This window comes from Cornus florida, unplaced genomic scaffold, assembly GCF_030987335.1.
Source record: "Cornus florida cultivar Cherokee Brave unplaced genomic scaffold, ASM3098733v1 CherokeeBrave_3.0.0_Hap2_Chr11, whole genome shotgun sequence".
NCBI lineage: Eukaryota > Viridiplantae > Streptophyta > Magnoliopsida > Cornales > Cornaceae > Cornus > Cornus florida.
In genome coordinates this window covers 137,418,491-137,439,084 of record NW_026775581.1, presented here as the reverse complement: position 1 = coordinate 137,439,084, position 20,594 = coordinate 137,418,491, and the positions used below count along the sequence as shown (strand labels likewise).

The following is a 20,594-nucleotide window of genomic DNA, read 5'->3' as shown; positions in this document are numbered from 1 at the left end:
AAAATTTGGGTAACAATGGTAGCACTTTTTAAATATATTGTGTGGTGATACAAGGGGAGTCGGAAAAATGGCATAATTACAAATGCAGAGGATTGAAAATGGACTAACAAATGTCACAGACATGTTTGGATTCAAATATTATAAAAGAGTTTGAACACACAGTTCATTCATCCACTTGCCTATTCCATTCTCCAACAATCATCAACACTGATGCAGTTCACACACACACAAGAAAAAATAAATAAATAAATAAAATAAAAGACTATGGCTAACAATTAAAAGATCATGTAGGTGTTACATTAAAAAGATTTATAGCCTCTTCAACAGACGGTTTCTGCACGAATTCTTAAAAAGTAGGTTAATGCAAATCAGGTCACAGCAAATTGTTAAAAGAGAAATCACCAGCATCAATGCCGTTCCTTTCACCCAATTGTGGTGCAACATTTTCTCACTAAAAAAGAGTGGACTAAAAAGAAAAGGAATAGATAAGGTTAGGACATCCAGTGGGATTCAATAAATGAATACTTGTATGGCTCTTACACAGGAGAATGTACCTGGATTAACACAGTTTTTGAACTTGTTAGTGATTAAAGTTCGGAGCCAACCAGCTCCATGAAGAAGTATACAAAAGCAACGACCCTAAGAATGAGGGAAATGAGCAACCCCCAGAAGGGAAAAAGAAACAAAAACAAGAGAGAGAGAGAGAGAGAGAGAGAGAGATCCTTTCTTCAGGATTTGTTCATGACGTTGCTTCAACATCTAAACAAATTCTTTCACCATTTTCTCTTTCCCAGACTACCAATGGAAAAATGACGGAAGCATCTGACAAATACATCTCGGAAGGAGTGACAAAGTCCAAGGTTTTATCTCATCTCAAATATTGGTAAGATTGAGGGAACCATCTAGACAACAAGTAGTGTTTTGTTTTCATAATCAATAGAAAGACACAATAGCATGGGATATGCAACAATGCTACCAACAAGTACCTGCCAATCAATATAATAAGAATGTTACAAAAATGGATTTTGCAGGAATTTATTTTTTTTAATTTTTTTTCCCTAAATGGTTATTGAATTTTGTGCATAAAATAAATTATAGGAAGGTTTGGAACCAAACCAAAGGAGAAAACATATATATATATAAAATTACAATAAAAATTGAAGCATGCTAAATTATGAATTTAAGAAAGAAGACAAGTTTTAGGTGGAATAAAGATTTCTAAAGCCTCCCATTCCAGGGATCTAAATTTTTTGACCAGACAAAACTAGTTAGGCACATACTAATTCGGTGTAGGACCCTTAATCCATTTGAAGGAAAATTTGGAAAACAATACTGCCTGCTTTCCCCCAAAAAAAAAAAAAATTAGGAAATATTTTATATTTCTATAGAAATGTCTTTCGAGTTAATAAATATAGATAAAAATATATACGGTAACTTTGAGATAAAAGAAAAGAAAAATCAGACCAACTAAATTTAAACTCAAATTAAGGTTCACATGCATTGCAGTTATGATGACAAAGCTCCGCTCAGGTAGGAAGTATATTACATTATTTCATGTCTCAATGAGAACAAGCCTAAACAACATACCATAATGGAGCACTTGGTCGTGATAAGTCAAGAAATGGGTATGGCCACCTGCAGCAAAGTATTTATAATGTATTAGTCCGGATTATTTTTAAATGAAAGAAGAGAAAAGGGAACCCAACATTACCATATTGATGCAAAGGCATGAACAGTCCACTGGAAGATTACATAAACACCCGTCCAGAGAATGAAGTAAGAAATCCGAAACCAGGGGAATAGCTGGAAGGAGAAGTTGAAATTCAAAGATGCTTTAAAAAATATAAATAAAAACAAAAAACATGAATGGAAGTTAAAAAGTAAATGAAGGAAACTGAGATTTTACCAAGCAATTTAAAGCTGTGTCACCAAGGAGCAAAATGGCATTTAGTGAATGAGTTACAACTGTTAACTGCCATAAATTGGAAAAATATATTGTTAAAATAATAAAAAGAACCACAAGAATTGCCAAGGCTGTCTTAGCACCAAAAGAACACCAAAGCCTCGGCTTGAGCTGTAGGTCCTCATCTCCCCCATGAAGAGGAGGTCAAGGGTTCATCCATGGTGGGGGTGCGAGGGGGACCCCAAAAAAAAAACCTATTACCAAAAGGCCACTACACAGTTTTTTTTCAGCCATTTAGGGTGCTGGGGGGGCCAAAGTATCATAATACTAGAAGGAGTACACACTAGAAGCCTGAGAGGGTACATTGTTACCCATTAGAACTATCAGAAAGCGAGTGTAGATGGCAAATTGAAAATGTCATTTGCTGCTTACCTTGTTTCTTATCATGGGAGGTGTTCTTTGTAAAGTGTTAGACAAAATATACCTAGTTTAAATACATAGTACAGCAGTATATTATGGAATTATGGGTATATATATTGATCATGGCATGTCTGATTCAAATCAACCACAAAAGAGAAAGTATTGTGGACTTCAGAAATTAGGCGGCTAAGCCAGCCATTGTGGGCTTCAGAAAGTGAGGGACGGACTAAATGATACCTTGAAAATCTTCTTTGTGTTTTTACCATAATAAACAGAACATATTCACATAAAATGTTCAAATGTAAAAAAAATAATAATTAAAAAAAGAAATGTGAAGCATAGAATTCAAGAAAAGGACTCACTGGAACACATTGTGCTTGAGGAAAAGATAAGAATTGACATGAACAACTTCATTTTTAAATTAGTTCTGACAAGATGTTCTTTTGAAAATAATGCAGCTTTCATACTAATGATGAAATTTTCATAATACATGGACTAGACCAGACTAGGCTATAATCCCAAGGAAACATTCCACACGTAAGTTGGAAAAAAAAAATGCAGCGGATATGCAACGATGCAAGTGCAAGTGTCTTCCTCTTCTCATTCAGCAACACTTGTACAAACATTTAGCATCAATATCCCCAACTTAACAATCACAAACCACGAGGTATGTGGGTTGATTATTGAGTTATTGATAGTTCAGAAGCATTGAGTAAAATGCTTGGACCCATAGGAGCTAGATTAACTGAAATGTCTAAAGTATACATTTAACCAAGTAACAAAATAGATTACTGAGGCACGTGGTCCTTTGCTGCCTGGACATTACCTAGCTGGTCTACAGGCTAACTAGAACCTAATACATAAGATGAGTGAGGCAAGTGGCTGGCGATGTCAAAGTGAGTGGCTGAGTAAGTAGGTAAAGTCGTGGCTATATACTCAATAACCATATAGCCATTTACCCAGTGGCTAGGTAAGTAGGTAAAGTCATGGCTATCTACTCAATAACCATATAGCCATTTACCCAATCTCAGTGCTGGCCCCGCCTACGGAAAGTGCTGAAAGGAAAGACTGGAGATGTACCTAATCTTTGACACTATTTTTTGCACAAAAATGGCAGCTCTCAGATTCCCAACTGCATCCTCGCACTTGTTATCCCAAACACTTACCATCAGGCATGAACCTACATGGGGATGAGGGGGAGAAATTGCACCCCCCTGAATTTTTTTTTTTCAATAATATACCCTTAGTAATTTGTTTTCTTCAATTATATACCCTTAAAAAATTACTATTGCCCCGACCCCCCCCCCCCCCCCCCCTCCCCGCGGCCCGAAATTATTGAAAAATTTCAGTATTGCACCCGCTCACATAGTATCCTAGGTCCGTCCCTGCTTACTATTGCACCAAGCAATGGGCCTTGGTTGTGGCTAGTGGCTACATAGTTAAAATTACATATTAAATCTGAGGAAATAAGTGGATTTTATGTATGCAGACATTCAGAACCTGTGGCATGGAAGCAACTTTATGACATAATTCATCCATAATCCTTTCAGGTTCTACAATGACCAACCAAATGAAGCTCCTGTTACCATTTATCCTGTCAAAAAAGTTTAGGGGCAGGGACTGACAGTGCAGTTAGATTATAAAGATACTTCAATAGAACAGAGAATTTTGATGCTGAACTTTGCATGACCCGAGGCACCGAAGGGATTCTTGCATGAATTTAAGCCGTGTGTGTGTGTGTGTGTGTAAGAGAGAGAGAGAGTAAATAAATAATGTAGCTTGACTTGATAAAATGTTGTTTATCTGTTCACATTCTCTTCCTCTGAGCTTGAGCATGAAGTCTTCTTTCTATACCAAATATGTGTAATGAAATTTGTTATTAAGGAGGGAAAAAAAAAAAATTGTTCTTAAGGGAAAAATATGACCTTGTCTTTCACTATATGGTGACGGAGCCAGAAAATTACTCGAGAGGGGTGGCCTTGAACAACAAGCGAGAAAGAGATAGAGTCAATGGCTGGGGAGATTCAGGGCAGGAATATATAGGGGACCCTTACCAAAAATTCAGTGGGGGCATTAGTACTCAGCACCTCTGTGCCTGTATATATCCATTCATACTTGGTAAAGCAATGTATTTTCTACAAGAGAGGGTGATACATCTGAGTACATACAGATTTTAATGATTTTTCAAATGTGGGTAAGCTATCCTCCAATAATAAGATCCGCTTTAGGAATTTATCATACGATATCAAAGACATAATAGATTGATTTTGAAAATTTCCACATTCAAGTATAATACAGAAGGCTTGATGCAAATAAATACATAAACATTAAACACATAAATATTGCTTAAAAGTCCAGTACTTACAAAATTCAGATCGTAATCTTTGATAGTAAGAAAAGGGAAAATAATGAACCAATAAATGCAATCAGTAAGCATCACCGCCCCAGCATTCATCTGCTTATGACAAAAATATATAAGAAATTAAGCAACTTGCATGGGAAATATTTTAATGAGAGAAAAAAGGAACAAAAAAAAAAAATGCATGGGAAATTATGGATGTAAACCACACAGTAGGCTGCAATATGTTATGGTAACATGCCTGCTAGTTAATCTAGTAAACCAAAAATATAAAGAAGCTAGCTTTTCTTGTAAACCAAAAATATAAAAACATAAGCAACTTACTTAGGATATAATGGACGTAAACCACACAGTAGTAAGCCATAATGTATTCTGGTATTTACCTGCTAGTTTTTCCCAAACAAGAAAATGGTATCCAAATTTTGGATGATAACATTTTCAATGTCAAAGCTATCAGGTGTCAAAAATGTTTTGTGCAGATGATCGTTTATCAAACTTATAAATCCTAGACCAGAAGGAACCTTACCATTAGGTTAGTTTGCCTTCCCCCATAGACCAATATTCTATGCCAATTGACCATACCTAGGCTTATCAAACGGTTAAAGTTTCCCCAAACAAATTGCAAATCTCTAGATCAGCAGGTAGGGTCTTTGGCAAGTTATGTTTCATGGACCTTGACCTGGGTACCTGTGTCAGGTGCAGGTTTGCGTCCAAGCATCAAATATATCAACACAAGGAAATTGCTAAATATTCATTTAATTTAATATTTTTCTTTTTATTTTGTACAGTAAAATGAGGCTTTTTTATGTAACACAGTAATAACGTAGGAAAATCACTCGTTTTAAAGCAATAATCTAACAAAATAGAATTCTTAGATATGCTTTGTAGGTGTATGTTCAACTAGATATGCCGAACACATCTCATACCCTAATGTCATGTGCCCGACTGCCCATCACGGGTACTTCACATGATTTTGAAAAGTCGATGTAATAAAGTGGCAAGATAACGGAGGTGAGAGTGTACAAAGAAACGAAAATCAGAATAAGGGAAAGATGCTGAAGATAAAAGAAACAAAAGGAAAAAATGAACAAACAAAAAGCATTGGCTCATCTAAAAATATAGAAATTCAGGAGCACAATAACCATGTTAATGGCCAAGAGATAAAACACTGAGGACAGTGCAAATTGTGCGATGGTAATTTCCTATCATATGCCACAATTACTAATTCTTAGGAGAGAGTATACCTGGAAGATAACTTGAAAAACATAGCACCAAATGCCTGCAGTTCGAAGAACATAATTTTTCCCCTGAATACCCAAGTTTTCTTCCATTCCGACTCTATTCACAGTTTCCCCACACGTGAGAGGCGCATATAGTCCTTGCTCTGCATCTATCCCCACATGATTAATATTGATCCCCCTACATGTTTGGTTGTGCAGGTAACATCCATAAATGGAGATCACTGATCCAAGCTACAAGGAAACTTGATACCATAAGGTAGAGATACAAAGATTCAAGTGCATAAAATAGTCAGTTCCAGCAAAACAAAAAATTATGTGCTGCAACTGAGCATCCAACCACAGAATTAGAATTTTTTTTCCCTCCACAGAATCAGATATAAAGCAGCAGAAGTATGGATCAAAATCATTGACTTTAATAGAATTTATTCTCCACCCTGTATTTTTGGCTTTCAGAGAAAGTTTCCTTTTCTTATTATTCTTTTGTCATGTTTTGTGTGGATATGAAGGTATAGTGTTTTTTTGTCCTCGTCATCTTTTTGCTTTGTGTACTTCCTATATAAATAGGTTCCGCTCTGTCAATGCTGTTTAGCGGATTTCTTTACCTTTAAAAATTAAAAAAATAAAAATGGAGGGGCTCCAAACACCGAATTAGGAAGCATACCCCAAAATAGATGGTCACCAAAGTTAAAGTCCACCTGCACAGCAACCAAAAAATCAAAACCTGTAGTCAACAAATATCTCCACTTTTCATCATTTAGAAAGCTGATATTAACCTATAACTTAGAAAACTATGGCAGCAGAAAGAGTGGAAGAAGTATCCAATCTATTTAAATTGGACAAGCTTTTGTTGAGCTGCAGGGATGCAAGTGTTACGGACAGTCAGAAAATTTTCAATTAAACTCCATGTTTGGTATGTCCTTTAAAGCACTTCAATAGATGAAACCATTTGCAAACAAAATTTTCTATTTAAATGGGGAAAGAAGCAAATGTCTTTACACAGGAGAAATCTCAATCTTTCTGTGTTTAAATCAAGTTCTGGAACCCTTTAATTGGAAAAACTGTTCTTTGCTACAATGCAACATAGCATAAACTATTTCCTTTTATGAAGATACTTTAAACATTGATTACTTTGTTTCATGAACAATCGTGTTAATACAGGCTGCCAAGGGTACTTAACCCATGCATAAGCTTTATCAGTTTTTCAGTATTAAATCCTTATTAGTGAGCCCAAAAAAAACAGATGACTTAACTGAGTATAATAGTAAAATATGCCACCTCCGTGATAAATAACTTCAAGAATGAGCGTCCAAAGTAGCAAACAGAATGAGATAATTCGGTAAACCAACAAACAGATGGGATGAATTTCTTTCACACATGGCCTCCAAGCTTCATCATCATACAAAACTCTCCCTCGCCAAGTACCTTCTTTGTCAGTTTTTGAAAGGTCCAAGCACTCATACTTCCATATCCAATATGATGCCATAACCATGGGTGTCAAGACCCATACTGCACAGAGAAGGACCCTCCAGTTCAACCAGTTATGCAGGGAAGTAACATCACCAATCAGCATGAGCTGCATCCTGCTAAAAGAACACAATTTTGCTTTTGCATTGGTATTAACGGCATCATAATTACTATAAGTACCCTCAGTGAGAAACAGTAGAACCATATTGACAAGAAAAAGAATTCTTGAAAGGGGAAGTCTTAATAATGTCTTTTGATATTAAAATTGGAACAATTTGTACAGATTAACAATTAGATTATAGACAAACTTCCAAAGAGAAAATTTGTGTCAAAAATAAAAAAAATTTAAAAATACCAACAAGGGTTGTAGCCTAATGGTATCTCCTCTGTCTCCCAAAGTGGAAGGTTGAGGGTTCCATAAGGGTAAAGGCATGTGTGAATTATTTGTTAGGAACCAAGGACTGTAGTACAGTGGTACTTCCTCACCTTCCAAAATAGATGGTTCAAGTCTCCATAGGGGTGTGTGAGTTTCTTGCCAAATTATTTGTAAGGAAAAAAAAAATAAAAAAAATAGTCCCTAAACACCCAAATTATTTCTTCAAAATGCTGAAAAATTGCTCCTGTTTTTAATTTTTGGCATGCCCGTAAGAAGGAAAAATAATTTCGTCCGTAATAGATTTGCATGATTTAAATAAGTCAAAAATTGCCCTGCCTTTCTATTTTCGGTATGGCATAACAAAACCAATGAGCCTAAGCATATCATGAAGTACCTCATGGACACATAATAAGAGTATGAGATATATGTCCAACAAGCCTAAAGTATGAAGTATACTCAACAAGATTGTCTGACAAATGATAACATATTTTTATTCACAATAGTTCAGAGACTTTCATAAATTTACGAGTATTTTAGCATCAGTATTCATGTTAGACACTCACATATATCAACACCTCAGAAATCTAGTGATGTCCTTGTGTCCCAATATTTGAGGAATTAGCTAATCCAACACCTAGATTTACACACAAACATAACACACATTCGTGAGCCCATGTGCTAATATGCATCTTCAAAACTAATGTAGCCTCATCCAGCACATTTTTCCCTGGTCTTCTAACCAGATGAATACAGATTTATCTCACTTACATGAGATCTTCAATAACATGGCTAATCAGCATTGAAAGCATAATTGTACATAGCCTTTTAAAGACCACCAAACCACTTCCTCAAGCAGGAAATCTGAACCCGAGAAAGCAATATAGTAAACTGTTGATCCAAGCTTCACGTAAATACACATTACCCATAAATCAATACATATTTGTAAACACAGAGATATATGCATACTACAAACACCTGATACGCATGCATGATTATTACTGTAATTGATTGATCTGAAAGGAAATCCTACGACCAAAATGGGTTTTCAAATGACACAAGTATCAAGCCCAAATCAAGTCAGAACTATTAAATTACTAGTAATAAAAATAAAATGGGAAAATTTACAGGAACCATTATCAAACAGAAGAACATTGTACTTTGTTTGATCGCTATACATTGAAACCTAAAAGTAGTAGTAATAGCGTTAGATACCATCAAACTACAAATCAAACCAACAGTTCAAATGAAGAAACTTACAGGTCAATGTGAAATGGAAGGCTGTTCTTGCTTCGATTGTTTTCTAGGGATTGGAAGCTAAACGTAGAAAGTCAAGAAAAACAACCTTCAAGAGCTTCAAGCATGTATAGAGATAATGTATAGAGATAATAAACACGTGTTCTTTATTCAGACAAAGAAATTAGACACCACGATGGTCAAAATCATCTTATCCTCTCTGTTACCAATCCGCTGATCCTAGAAGAAAATATAGGCATGCACGTGTCTTAAATTGTTTTTATAAGTATCAATTTTTCTGTACGTATATTAATCAATGTGTGTGTGTGTGTGTGTGGATCTCTAAATCTTAGAGCGACGTGTTATATCGGTGCCCTTGCCCCTTGCCATTTGGCCGTTGCTTACATTTTTCAATTTCAGAAACTAAATAAATCTGCGTGTTTCAATTTGCACAACACTCCCTGGTGCGTGTTTAGACAAGAGACTTACTAGTTGTAGCGGAAAATAAATTAGGGCAAAATAATAAATAAAAAATACATCATCATTTAAATTAAAATTATAACAGAGAAAAAGGGTTAGAAAAAAAAATAGGAATGTCTTCTACCTATGTTTATTATTATTATTATTATTATTATTATTATTATTATTATTTATTGGTAAAAACACACATTCATATACTTACTTTGTCTTTTGGAGACTTGAACCATTAACCTTCTATTTTGAAAGATGAGAAAGTATCATTAAGTTACAATATTTTTGGTATTTTACTTATACTTATGTAGATAAAATTTACTTTATTTTTTGACGATTTGAACCATCAATTTTCTATTTTGAAAGATTAAAGAGTATAATTAAGTTACAATATTTTTTATATTTTAATTATGTAGATAAAATTTAAAATCTTAAACTTCATGAGAGTGCAAAACAAAAAATAAAAGAATTCGTTCTTTTTATCTATGATTTTTGGAAAAGTTGTAAATCACTAATCAATGACAATCCCTTCCTTTTCTCTTATTCTCCTCCTTTTTTCTTTTCTTTTTTCTTCTTCTTCTTTTTTTCTTCTTCTTTATTATTATTATTATTATTATTATTATTATTATTTTTATCTCTCCTAGTTTTTAAACCAAGTATGAGATTAATTAATTAATTAGTCACATTGACTTACCTTGCAGATGTTCAAAATCAATCATTCTCTAATGCACAAAAAAATAAATAAATAAATAAATTAATGATAAGATTTAATGGTATTTGGGAAAAAAAAAGACAATAAATGAAATATCTATTTTATTTAATGGATATTTAGGGGGAAAATAGGAATCTAATTGCTAAAAAGACCATGATAACAAATCAGAGGAGTTCCCTATTTTTTTCTTTCAACTCTCCCACTCTTAGAAATATTATAGTTTGGAAGTTGAGTTCATTAAGGATTGATAGAGTTATAAGTGTTTCAGGTTTAAATTACTGGATTGAGAGATATTAATACATTAGTTAAATATAGAGAATTCGAGATTTTATCAAGAGGATCATTAATTAGAGGAATTGATTTCAATTATTGGTGTGAAAATTAAATAAAGAAAATATGCTTAGTAGCATATATATCTGTATAATTTTGTCTACAATAATGAATCTTTTGCATGAATTTAAGAATTCGATCAAGGGGCGAATATAAATTACTCTTTGATGTGTAACGAAGATTCAATACAAGTTGCATGGAAGTGTCCTTAGTCAAGTGTTTAAAGATCAAATTTTAGGTTATCAAAGGCGTTGTAGCTTGGGTTTCGACCCTGAATGGGTCAATCTAATTATGTCTTGCATCTTATTAGTTACATATTCTATTACCATTAATGGTGAATCCGGTGGTGTCATCCACCCCTGTAAGGATCTCGAGACCCCCTTTCCCCATACCTATTTCTCCTATGCACTGAGAGTCTTCCAGCCTTTGTGGGTAGATCAAAAGTCAACACCTTCAACTATATCAATGATAAAGTGAGTTCCAAAGTTGAGCTTCTCAAATGTGATATCCTTTCAAACGCAGACACAACAATTATTCTCACATCATTGCTCTCGACCTTGCCCAATTACACTATGTCTTGCTTCAAGCTCCCAATTGGCATATGTTCTTCCCTTAACAGTAAACTCGAGAACTTTTGGTGGAGTGGTAAAGAGCACATCACTTCCGTCAACTGGATTAAATGGGCAAGACTCTGTGACTCAAAAACTGAAGGTGGACTGGGCTTTAAAGACCTTGAGGCTTTCAATCAAGCTCTCTTGTCCAAAATAGCATGGAGACTTACCAAAGAAGATGATAACTCCCTACTTTTCCATCTTTATAAAAGCAAGTAATTCAACTCTTGCTCCTTCCTTGACTCACCCCATAAACCCTCTCTGCCTCCTCGGCTTGGAAGGGTATTCAATCCGCCAAACACATTATCTTCAAGGCCTACAATGGAGAATTACAAATGGATCCAAAATCAACTGCTAGATTGATCTGTGGTTACCAGATCCCCACAACCCCTGGCATCACATCCTCTCCTCCTCTTCATAATCTTGTTACCCATGTTGCTGATCTCATCGATCATCACAGCTCCACATGGAAAATTGAGCTCCTCCTGTTGGGAAACGTGCAAATTTTAAAAACTTTTCGAGGGATTTTGATTCATAGATCTTGATTCATCACATAGAGACAAGTTTTATGCAAAAATAAAACATGATGTATCATTCAATTAAAAGATTGAATACTTACATCAAAGGTCTGAGTAAACCTTTAAAACTTTCCTCTAAAGTGAATGTTCTCACTTATTGTAGATCCCTTAGCAAGATGCCTTCTCTTTGGATCTCCATCTTCTTGGTAATTATTTTGCCTTTAAGAATCACTCATAAGCCTCCATGAATTACCTTGGAAAACTAGGCTTGTGGGTGATGAGACCCGAGCGTGTGCACAAAATAATGCACAACACTTTGGTTTTGGAAATGGTATCAAGCGGGCATCATAGTTTACATTTGTAAACCGCTAGACACTTATACTATGTAGTATGAAGTGAGAAGGGATCGAACCCAAGGGATTGAACACGTGTTGGGACTAAACTTGATTTTAATGCTAATTAGATTGTAAAAGAGAGAAGAGATAGAGAGAGAAAGAGTGTGAGAGAAAAATATTTTGGTAGAGTGATTAAACTAAAATTCAATTAAAAGCATGAAAATAGAAATGACATTAAACTAAAAATTAAAGGGATAGGAAGAGAGTCTTAGGGTTAGGATTCACCACTAAGCCCATGCAATTAACCATATGCTTTCAACTAATGGGGAATTTATTAGTGTAATTATAGATGTGGTCACATTATCATCACAAATCACAATTGTAAGCATAGATTATCAACATCAAGAATGAATTGTCTACCTAATGACAATTAAACTAAAGTGTAGAACCCATTCAAGACTACGTCATAACCCACCATACACATTCACAAATGTATCCAATAAGAGCACACATCAATCAAGAAGATAATACTAATTGTAATTAGAAGCATGGATTAAAATAATCAAGCACAGATTGCCTACTTTACTACAATTAACTAATGACAAATAAGTTAATTTGTAAAACAATCTATCATGATTAAGCCTTTATCCATCAAATTAATTGATAATTGTATCAACTAAGTCATGCTATGGCCATCACTAAACACAACTAAAAGAAGTATCTAGTGTAGAGTATAATTCTAAATCAATCACACCTAGACATGCAATTTTCATATAGAATCAATGGAAGAATTAAATTCTAATCATCTAATGAAGAATAAAATCCCTAATTAATCATACATAGACATACAATCAATTGGAGATTTCAATGGAAGAATTTATCAATACAAACCCTAATTTATCAAATCAAGCATGTATATATTAAGAAATCGCAAGGCCATACAATTTAATTACAACATAATAATTCCCCAAGAAAAGAAATACAAAGGTTAGGGTTACATGAACTTAGGGCTCATCCAAGCCCTAAGTGAAGAACTAGCTCATGGAGGAGATGATCATGGTGTCAACAAGTCCTATCTCCATCTTTTGGCCCTTCTTCTTCTTCCTTCAACTGTAGACAAAGCCTCTGTAAAAAATATTCTTGAAACCCTCGCTTTTTTTCTTCCTTTCGTTTTCTTCCAGAGAGAACGATATCACGATACAGATTAAAAAATACTAAAATAAAACTTAATTTTCCCAAATAATAAATCACTAAACTAATAAATACTAACCCTAAAAACAATGGGCCTCACTGGGCTTAAGTAATAAACCTATTAAAGCCCACTAGGTTACAAAATAAGCCCAAACATTAAAATAAAAATATGCAATGTTGCCAAGTCCTGGGGGATTGATCCCCCACCCTGGGGGATCGATCCCCCAGAGTTGAAAAATTCCTTTAAGCCTTATTCAGCTCCATTTTTGCCCCGGGCTATTTGGTTTGCTTCTCCATCTTTGGGAACATCATCAAAGGCCCGAGATTGACCGCTTTGTGCCATTTTCTGAAAATCTTTGCTTAACTCCAAAAAGGCTTAATTGGATCGTTCTTAGCTCATTTTAACTTTATTGCCCTGAAATACACATAAATATAAATTAGGACTAAAACATAAACTTAAGATAGATGCAAAGACTGAAATACCCTAACTTAGGTGCTGAAATGTGCAACATTTAAGCACTTATCACACCCCCAAACTTAGATATTGCTAGTCCCTAGCAATGAACTACAACATGGAAATGAAACAAACATATATACAACTATGAACTAATTAAGCAAATAAAGATAACACCACTTTCGTATGGATCACGGTTGCATTTAGCATATGCAACAAGCCTTTTAAACCCCTAGGTGACCCCTAGTGGACGAGTGAAGTCTCGTGAGGGTTTCCAGAAATGGTACCCACAAATATCAAAAACCCTTTCTTACTTGAGAAGCAACGACACATACTAAACAAGCGTTGAAAGTAGACTACCTCAAGTATGCAAATTCTGCCATTTCTAAGCTATTCTCAACATTTCAACATCATGTAAGCAAGAATGGTCCTCCACACATCAGCAATTAATCATGCAAATTGAATCAATTCTATCATTCTTTTTTAGTGAACCAGCATCAAAATGTGTTACTATCCTAGCAAATCAAAGTAATGGCGTAGCCTTACCCTCAAACTAGCATACAGATATAGTACCAGACATCAAGACATTTAATGAACCTTGTTATTCAATCAAACAATTTTTTTTATTTTATTTTATTTTATTTTATTTATTTTTTTTATGTATGACCATGTGCAATGTTCAAGTTCCTTAAGCTCTCTAATCACCCCATGTAACAAGCGTTGAGCCAACGACTCCCAAATCAGATGGTCTTAGGGCGTTAAGTGTAAAGACACTCCTAAGGGCGTAATGACTCGGAATGGCTAGGCTACGAACTCAAACTAATCATACATCTTACATTCTTTCTTTGTCTTCCTTTTTAATCAGTTGACATGTTGAAAGAATGCAGTTTTTTTTTTTTCTTCTTTTTTTCTTTTTTTTTTCTTCTCACCTTTGGTGAGTGTTTTTATTTCTTTTCTGCAAGGTCATTTTATCAAGAATGAAAGCTTTCAAAACATACTAGCTCAATTGGGATAAACCAAGACAATAATCAACTAAGCATGTACCCCACAAATTGAATGCTAGTGTGCGCAAGTGCAAATGTAAAATTCTAGAATCAACTCTCAAAGCATTTTCAACCAAAAAGATGATGTGTACCACAAGACCAAACATGATATAAAAAATTAAAAATTTACCCCTAAATGACATCCTAGAGCATACAAGAAGTATTAGACTTTAACAACTTGTTTTTTAAAAGTACTATACTTCAAAAGTTCAAAATCATTGCTAAATACATGTCAAATTGCATCATGCATTTAAAACTCGACTTAAAATAGAATGAAGCATGATAACCTTACCCCCAAACTTAAACTGTACATTGTCCTCAATGTGCAAAGAGAATAATGAAAAATGATGGAAAGAGTATACCGTGATGGCAAAGATTATGAAGTCCAGCAATGATCCAGTAGGAAAGATGTCTCCCCCAAACTTGGATGCAAAAACCTAGCCGTAGAACCATACTAGCAAACTCACATCAAATATCATATAGGATAAGCAATGCATACAATCAAAAACAATATAGAACAGGATGCAAAGAGATATGAGATGAAACCCTGGATAAAAGATGAACATGTATAACCAAGCATAAGGGTATACTAGTAACATATTTTTTATTTTTTTTAATTTTGTTTTTTTTGTGGAAAAGAATAAGTATACAAGACATAATAAATAAATAAATAACATGGACTAAATTTAACGTCTTTAGTAAGACGGAATGTGACTTTGAAAAAATTTTGAAATTTTTTTTTTTTGGACATTTTAAAAGAAATAATTAAATAAATAAATACATTATTTCAAAATCTACTGAATTGGTTTTTTTTTTATTTTTTATTATTTATTTAGTTTGAGTCAACAATTTAATTAAATTTTTTTTAAAAATTTTTTTTTTTGTTTTTTTTTGTTTTTTTAAATCAACAATTCAATTTTTTTTTTTATTTATTTTTTTTTTTTCATGAATGCACATTTTTTTTTTTAAATAATCAAGTCCATTTTTATTTTTATTTTTATTTATTTATTTTTAATCATCAATTTAACACCTTTTTTTTATTTTTTTATTTTTAATTTAATTTTTTTATTTTTGTTTTTTTCTTATTTATTATTATTATTATTATTTAATTTAATTTTTTTTCATTTTTTATTATTATTTCATTTTTTTTTTCTTTTCTTTTCTTATCTTTTCTTTTTCTTTTTCTTTTTCTTTATTGACAACACGTGCTCGCCGGAGAACGAAGCACGGCCGGAAGGAACCTGCAAACTCGCCGGCGAAGATCCCAGTCGAAAGCGCCGGAGAGATCCAGCCGAAATTGCCAGAGAGACACAGCCGCGATGCCGGAGAACGAACAGCCGCGAATCGTTGACGAACCCAGCCGCGAATCGCTGGAAAACGAACAGATTGGACGCCGGAATCGCTGAAGAAGAAGCAGCCGCAACGCCGGAGGACGAAACAGATCGCCGGTGCTAGCCGAGATCGCCGGAGAACGACCCAGCCGAGACCGCCGGCGAGACCCAGAAGCTTCGTCCTTTACAGCGTTTTAAACGGCGCCGCTGCAGATGAACGATTTGTTGGCAATGGTCTGGATAATCAAGAATGAACGATTGGTTGAGACTCCACACGGGCCAATGCTTAATCGTTCATGGGAGCGTTTAATCGTTTTAAACGGCGCCGAGTCTCAAACCGAGGCTGGAGAAAAACCCAGCTCAAAATCGCCGGCGAAACCTCGCCGGCGCTGGAAAGACTCAGCCGCGACGCTGGAGAGAACGGCGAAGAATAGCGCTGGAAAAGAAACAGTCGCGATCTGAAAAACCCAGCCGCGATATGAAGAAGAAGAACCGTACCGCGACTTACTAAATCGGCGCACCCACTTCCTCAATCACACCCAACCGAAACCCAAAGAGGCAAAGCAAAGGGCGAACCTCAAACCGCAATCGCCGGAGAAGAATCGGAAGCCATGGCGTCGGAATTTGATGCCTTCGGCACCGCGGTAGAGAGAAGCGAACAGAGAGGGATGACCTAAGAACTTGGGTTTGCGGGTTGGGCAGTGAATAGAGGCGAGAGAGAGATGGTAAGGGCAAGGTTAAGGGGTTCGATCACCCTAAGCAAGTGATCGATAATTTTATACAAAAAAGTTCTCTTTCACTGTGTAATGTGAGAAATTGGTTGGGATTGATCCTCATGACCTTTTCTTTTCTGTTTTTTTTTTTTTTTTTTTAAAGAATATATACACTAAAATGAATAAAAATAATAATAATAATAATAATAATAAATTAAAATAAAATCACTTATCAATCTATACTAATTAGTATTTTTTTTTTTTAATTTTTAATTTTTTTTATATTTTTTAATAAAGCAAAACTAACATGAAATATATATAAAAATAATAATAATAATAATAATAATAATAATAAAATAGAAATAAAATCAAACACCAACCTACATTACCCATTTACAAAAATTTTTTTTTTTCTTTTTGAATTTAAAAATACATAAATGTACTAAAGGAAAAGAAAACAAAATAATAATAAAATGCATTTTTTATTATTATTATTTTTTTTTTTGAAAATTCTACTAACAACTAGTATTTAACGTCTCTAGCAAGACGTTGGGGCGACTCACTAGTCGAAAGAATCAAAAACTGGATATGAGATATCCTCATTGATCCGTTTATCAATTTTCCCCAATGGATCTTCTCTCGCAACAATGAATACATCTCCCAAAAGAATGATTTGGAAAGAAATGGTGAAAGATGCAATTTGTTTCCTCTCATCCACGGTTTTGAAAATAAAGTCCATAATGAGCGGCCTTGCACTTGGCAAGGTAATGTCTTTCAAAGGCTCGGTTAGATTATTAAGAAACTCAATCTCTTTATCATTTTTGTCAACTTCCACATTGATCACTTTTTCCTCCTTCACTAAGGTCGCCTCAATGACTTCATGCTCAATATTATAAGTAATGTCCTCATAAATTGGATTGGCCATTGGCGTACTTACCACTTCTTCCTCTTTTTGATAAGAAAGAGTACTTATGATTGAAGGAAGAGGTTTTTTTGAGTTTTTCCATGGCGAGAAGTTTAAGATGGCCACGGAGTCCATTAGAGAATTCACTTCATATATGGAGCTTTCAATGTCAAATGTGTCCATGTTGAAGTGAGAGAGACATGCCTCAAGAGGATCTTCAGAAGGAATGGAAGGAATGACTTCTTCAACAATTTCATCCAAGATATTCACCATGAAACACTCGCCTTCATTAATAGGATGTTGGCTCGTGTTAAACACATTAAGCTTAACCATCATATTGCCAAAAGAGATGTCCATAATGCCGGACCTACAATTGATTGTCGCATTAGCGGTGGTAAGAAATGGTCTTCCTAAAATGATGGGAATGTAAGTGGTAGGATTGGGAACCGGCTCAGTGTCAAGCACAACAAAATCAACCGGGAAATAGAATTTGTCGACTTTGATGAGGATGTCCTCAACAATTCCCCTTGGTTGTTTTGTAGACCTATCGGCGAGTTGAATAACTACCGAAGTTGGCTTAAGATTTCCCAAACCTAATTGAAGATACACGGAGTAAGGAATAACGTTAACACTAGCCCCTAAGTCAAGAAGTGCCCTTTTTACCTCATGGTTCCCTATGGTACAAGAGATGGTTGGAGCGCCAGGGTCTTTGAACTTAGGTGGGGTGCTAAGCTTAATGATAGAGCTTACTTGCTCCGTGAGAAGTACTTTCTTTGGGCTTGGTCCCTTGTTCTTCTTCTTTTGAGTACACAAGTCCTTCAAGAACTTGGCATATGGTGGAATTTGGCGAATAGCATCAAGAAGAGGAAGGTTGATTTTAACTTGTTCAAAAACTTCCATCATGTCATGGAGTTTTCCTTCTTGCCTCGAAAATGGAGTAGAGTTTAAAGCTTGAGGAAATGGAGCTTTGGGCTCATAAGACTTCTCTACACGGGAGGAAGATGATGATGATGGAATTTGCTCATTAATGTGACCATTTGTCCCTAGTGAAGTAGGAATGGAATTGGGAATGGTAAATGTGCTAACACTTGGTTGCACCGGAACACTAACTTCACTAGGTCTCTCAACTTTATTATCAATTTTTCTCCCACTCCTCAAGGTGGAAATGGAGTATGCCTTTCGGTTAATCGCGGGTTGAATAGGCCCTTTCTCTTTTATTGATTTAGCCATTTGCCCAATTTGGGTTTCAAGTTTTGCAATTGATTGAGAATGTGAATGAAACACTTGATTTTCCTTTTGAAGATCACCCAAAGCTTCTAAAACCTTATCCTCAAAAGTGGGATTCCTAGGAGGCTCTTGAGGTGGATGAGAATAAGATTGATGATTTGAAGAATGAGAATTAGAGAATTGATTCACATTTGGAAGAGGATAAGATGGAGAGTGGTATGCTTGAGAATTTGCATTTCGGAGGTGGGGAAGCACATACTTTTCTTGGGAAATTTTATGAATAGGAGGAATGATACCTCCTCCTTGATTTCTCCAAGAAAAGTTAGGATCACTCCATCCAGAATTGTAGGAGTTAGAATTTGGATTACTTCCCGGATGAATGAAAACAGCATTGACTTGTTCTTGATACTCACTCGGAAAAACTTGTCCAAGAGGACAATTAGAAGTATTGTGAGTATAACTAGAGCAAGTCATGCACATCACACTTTGAGAATGGAAAGAGTTGGATGTTTGAATTTCCGGGTTTTGGCTCGAAAAGAATTTATCAAACCTTTGAGTAAGAATTTTGACTTCGGCGGCAATTTCCATAGAACTTTCCACTTGAGAAAGACTGGAGGTTTTCTTCCCTCCTTCATTCAAGTTTTAGCCAAATAGGGACGATGAAGAACGATGCATTGAATTTTCGCTCATGCAATCAAAAAGATGCCACACATCATCTTCATTTTTGTCCAAATAGGCTCCTCCACATGAAGCATCAACCATACCTTTTTGGGTATCGGATAAGCTTTCATAGAAGCAACGAACTAATTGCCACTTAGGAATGTCGTGATGTGGACACTTTCGTAGCAAATCATTCAAACGCTCCCATGCTTCATGCAAAGGTTCTCCCTCATTTTGGGAGAATTCACGGATAGAAGCTCTCATAGCATTGGTTCTACTTGCGGGGTAAAATTTTTTTAGGAATTCATATTGTAGTTGAGCCCAAGATGTGATTGAATTTGCCCTCAAGTTATTGAACCAATATTTAGCCTTTTCCCGAAGAGTGAAAGGGAAAAGCTTCATTTTTAAGACTTCTTCCGGAAGGTCCGTGATTTTCACGGTTGAACAAACTTCCAAAAACTCATCCAAATGTTTATATGGTTCTTCATTGTTTACCCCATAGATAATGGGGCACATTTGGATGGTTGCGGGCTTGATTTCATAATGGGTTGCCCGAAAGTTTGGCAACCTGATGCATGTTGGTGCATTGTATTCATTTGGAGTGTAGTGATCCCGAAGAGATAATTTAGGATTTGGGGGATAAACTAAATGATCTTGAGGATTGATTTGTATTATTGGAGGTTGTTGCATTTGATTGGGTTGTGGAAACACATTAGGATGTGGAATTCTTAAGGATGGATGCACACCTTGAGGTGGATGCCCATTAAGAGGGTGATACTCACCTAGATTATCCATATGCCCTAGATTTTAGAATTGGTTTTCCATTAAATGTGGGATAATCAAGGATGGGAAGAATTCTCCTAGAACTACCTCCTAACACCGAATGGATGATTCAAGATTAGACCACAACTTCACAACAAACCACAACAAAAATCAACAACAATTCACCACCTCCACATACGATGTTCCCATACTCCCATGTTATATCAATGCATAAAATTAAATTGCCTCCACACGGGCCGATGCTTTCTATCAAGAAAGTAGTAGCCTCCTTTTGGGCTTATGCTTGGACAAGAATTTAAACAATGTGATAGCCTC

General features: G+C 35.3%; 1 protein-coding gene and 1 pseudogene across 5 annotated transcripts; one reads left to right on the top strand and one right to left on the bottom strand.

Moving 5' to 3' along the window:
* Positions 1 to 230: 230 nt before the first annotated feature.
* On the bottom strand, positions 231 to 9,221 carry LOC132283295 (uncharacterized). 5 transcript variants are annotated; one of them, XM_059785234.1, is made up of 10 exons: positions 9,021 to 9,221; positions 8,327 to 8,397; positions 7,174 to 7,506; positions 6,585 to 6,618; positions 5,927 to 6,154; positions 4,689 to 4,778; positions 1,907 to 1,972; positions 1,712 to 1,803; positions 1,588 to 1,635; positions 231 to 986 (listed from the first exon to the last, which is right to left on the bottom strand). In XM_059785234.1, the coding sequence occupies exons 3-10, from the start codon at positions 7,500 to 7,502 to the stop codon at positions 869 to 871; spliced, it is 1,005 nt and encodes a 334-aa protein (XP_059641217.1). In that variant the 5' UTR covers positions 7,503 to 7,506; positions 8,327 to 8,397; positions 9,021 to 9,221; the 3' UTR covers positions 231 to 868. The 5 variants fall into 5 exon arrangements, with proteins under 5 accessions (XP_059641217.1, XP_059641213.1, XP_059641214.1 ...); XM_059785230.1 differs by having other exon boundaries at positions 7,174 to 7,503; XM_059785231.1 differs by lacking the exon at positions 9,021 to 9,221 and adding an exon at positions 8,532 to 8,630 and having other exon boundaries at positions 7,174 to 7,503.
* A 10,435-nt stretch (positions 9,222 to 19,656) lies between these two features.
* Positions 19,657 to 19,755, top strand: LOC132287545 (small nucleolar RNA R71; annotated as a pseudogene).
* The last annotated feature ends 839 nt before the right edge of the window (positions 19,756 to 20,594 follow it).

Coding starts and splice junctions, on each gene's coding strand:
- LOC132283295 (XM_059785230.1), bottom strand. Junction 6,155..6,584: donor TGGTGACCATCTATTTTGGG/GTATGCTTCCTA, acceptor GTTTCCTTGTAG/CTTGGATCAGTGATCTCCAT. Junction 1,636..1,711: donor CATGCCTTTGCATCAATATG/GTAATGTTGGGT, acceptor ACTTTGCTGCAG/GTGGCCATACCCATTTCTTG.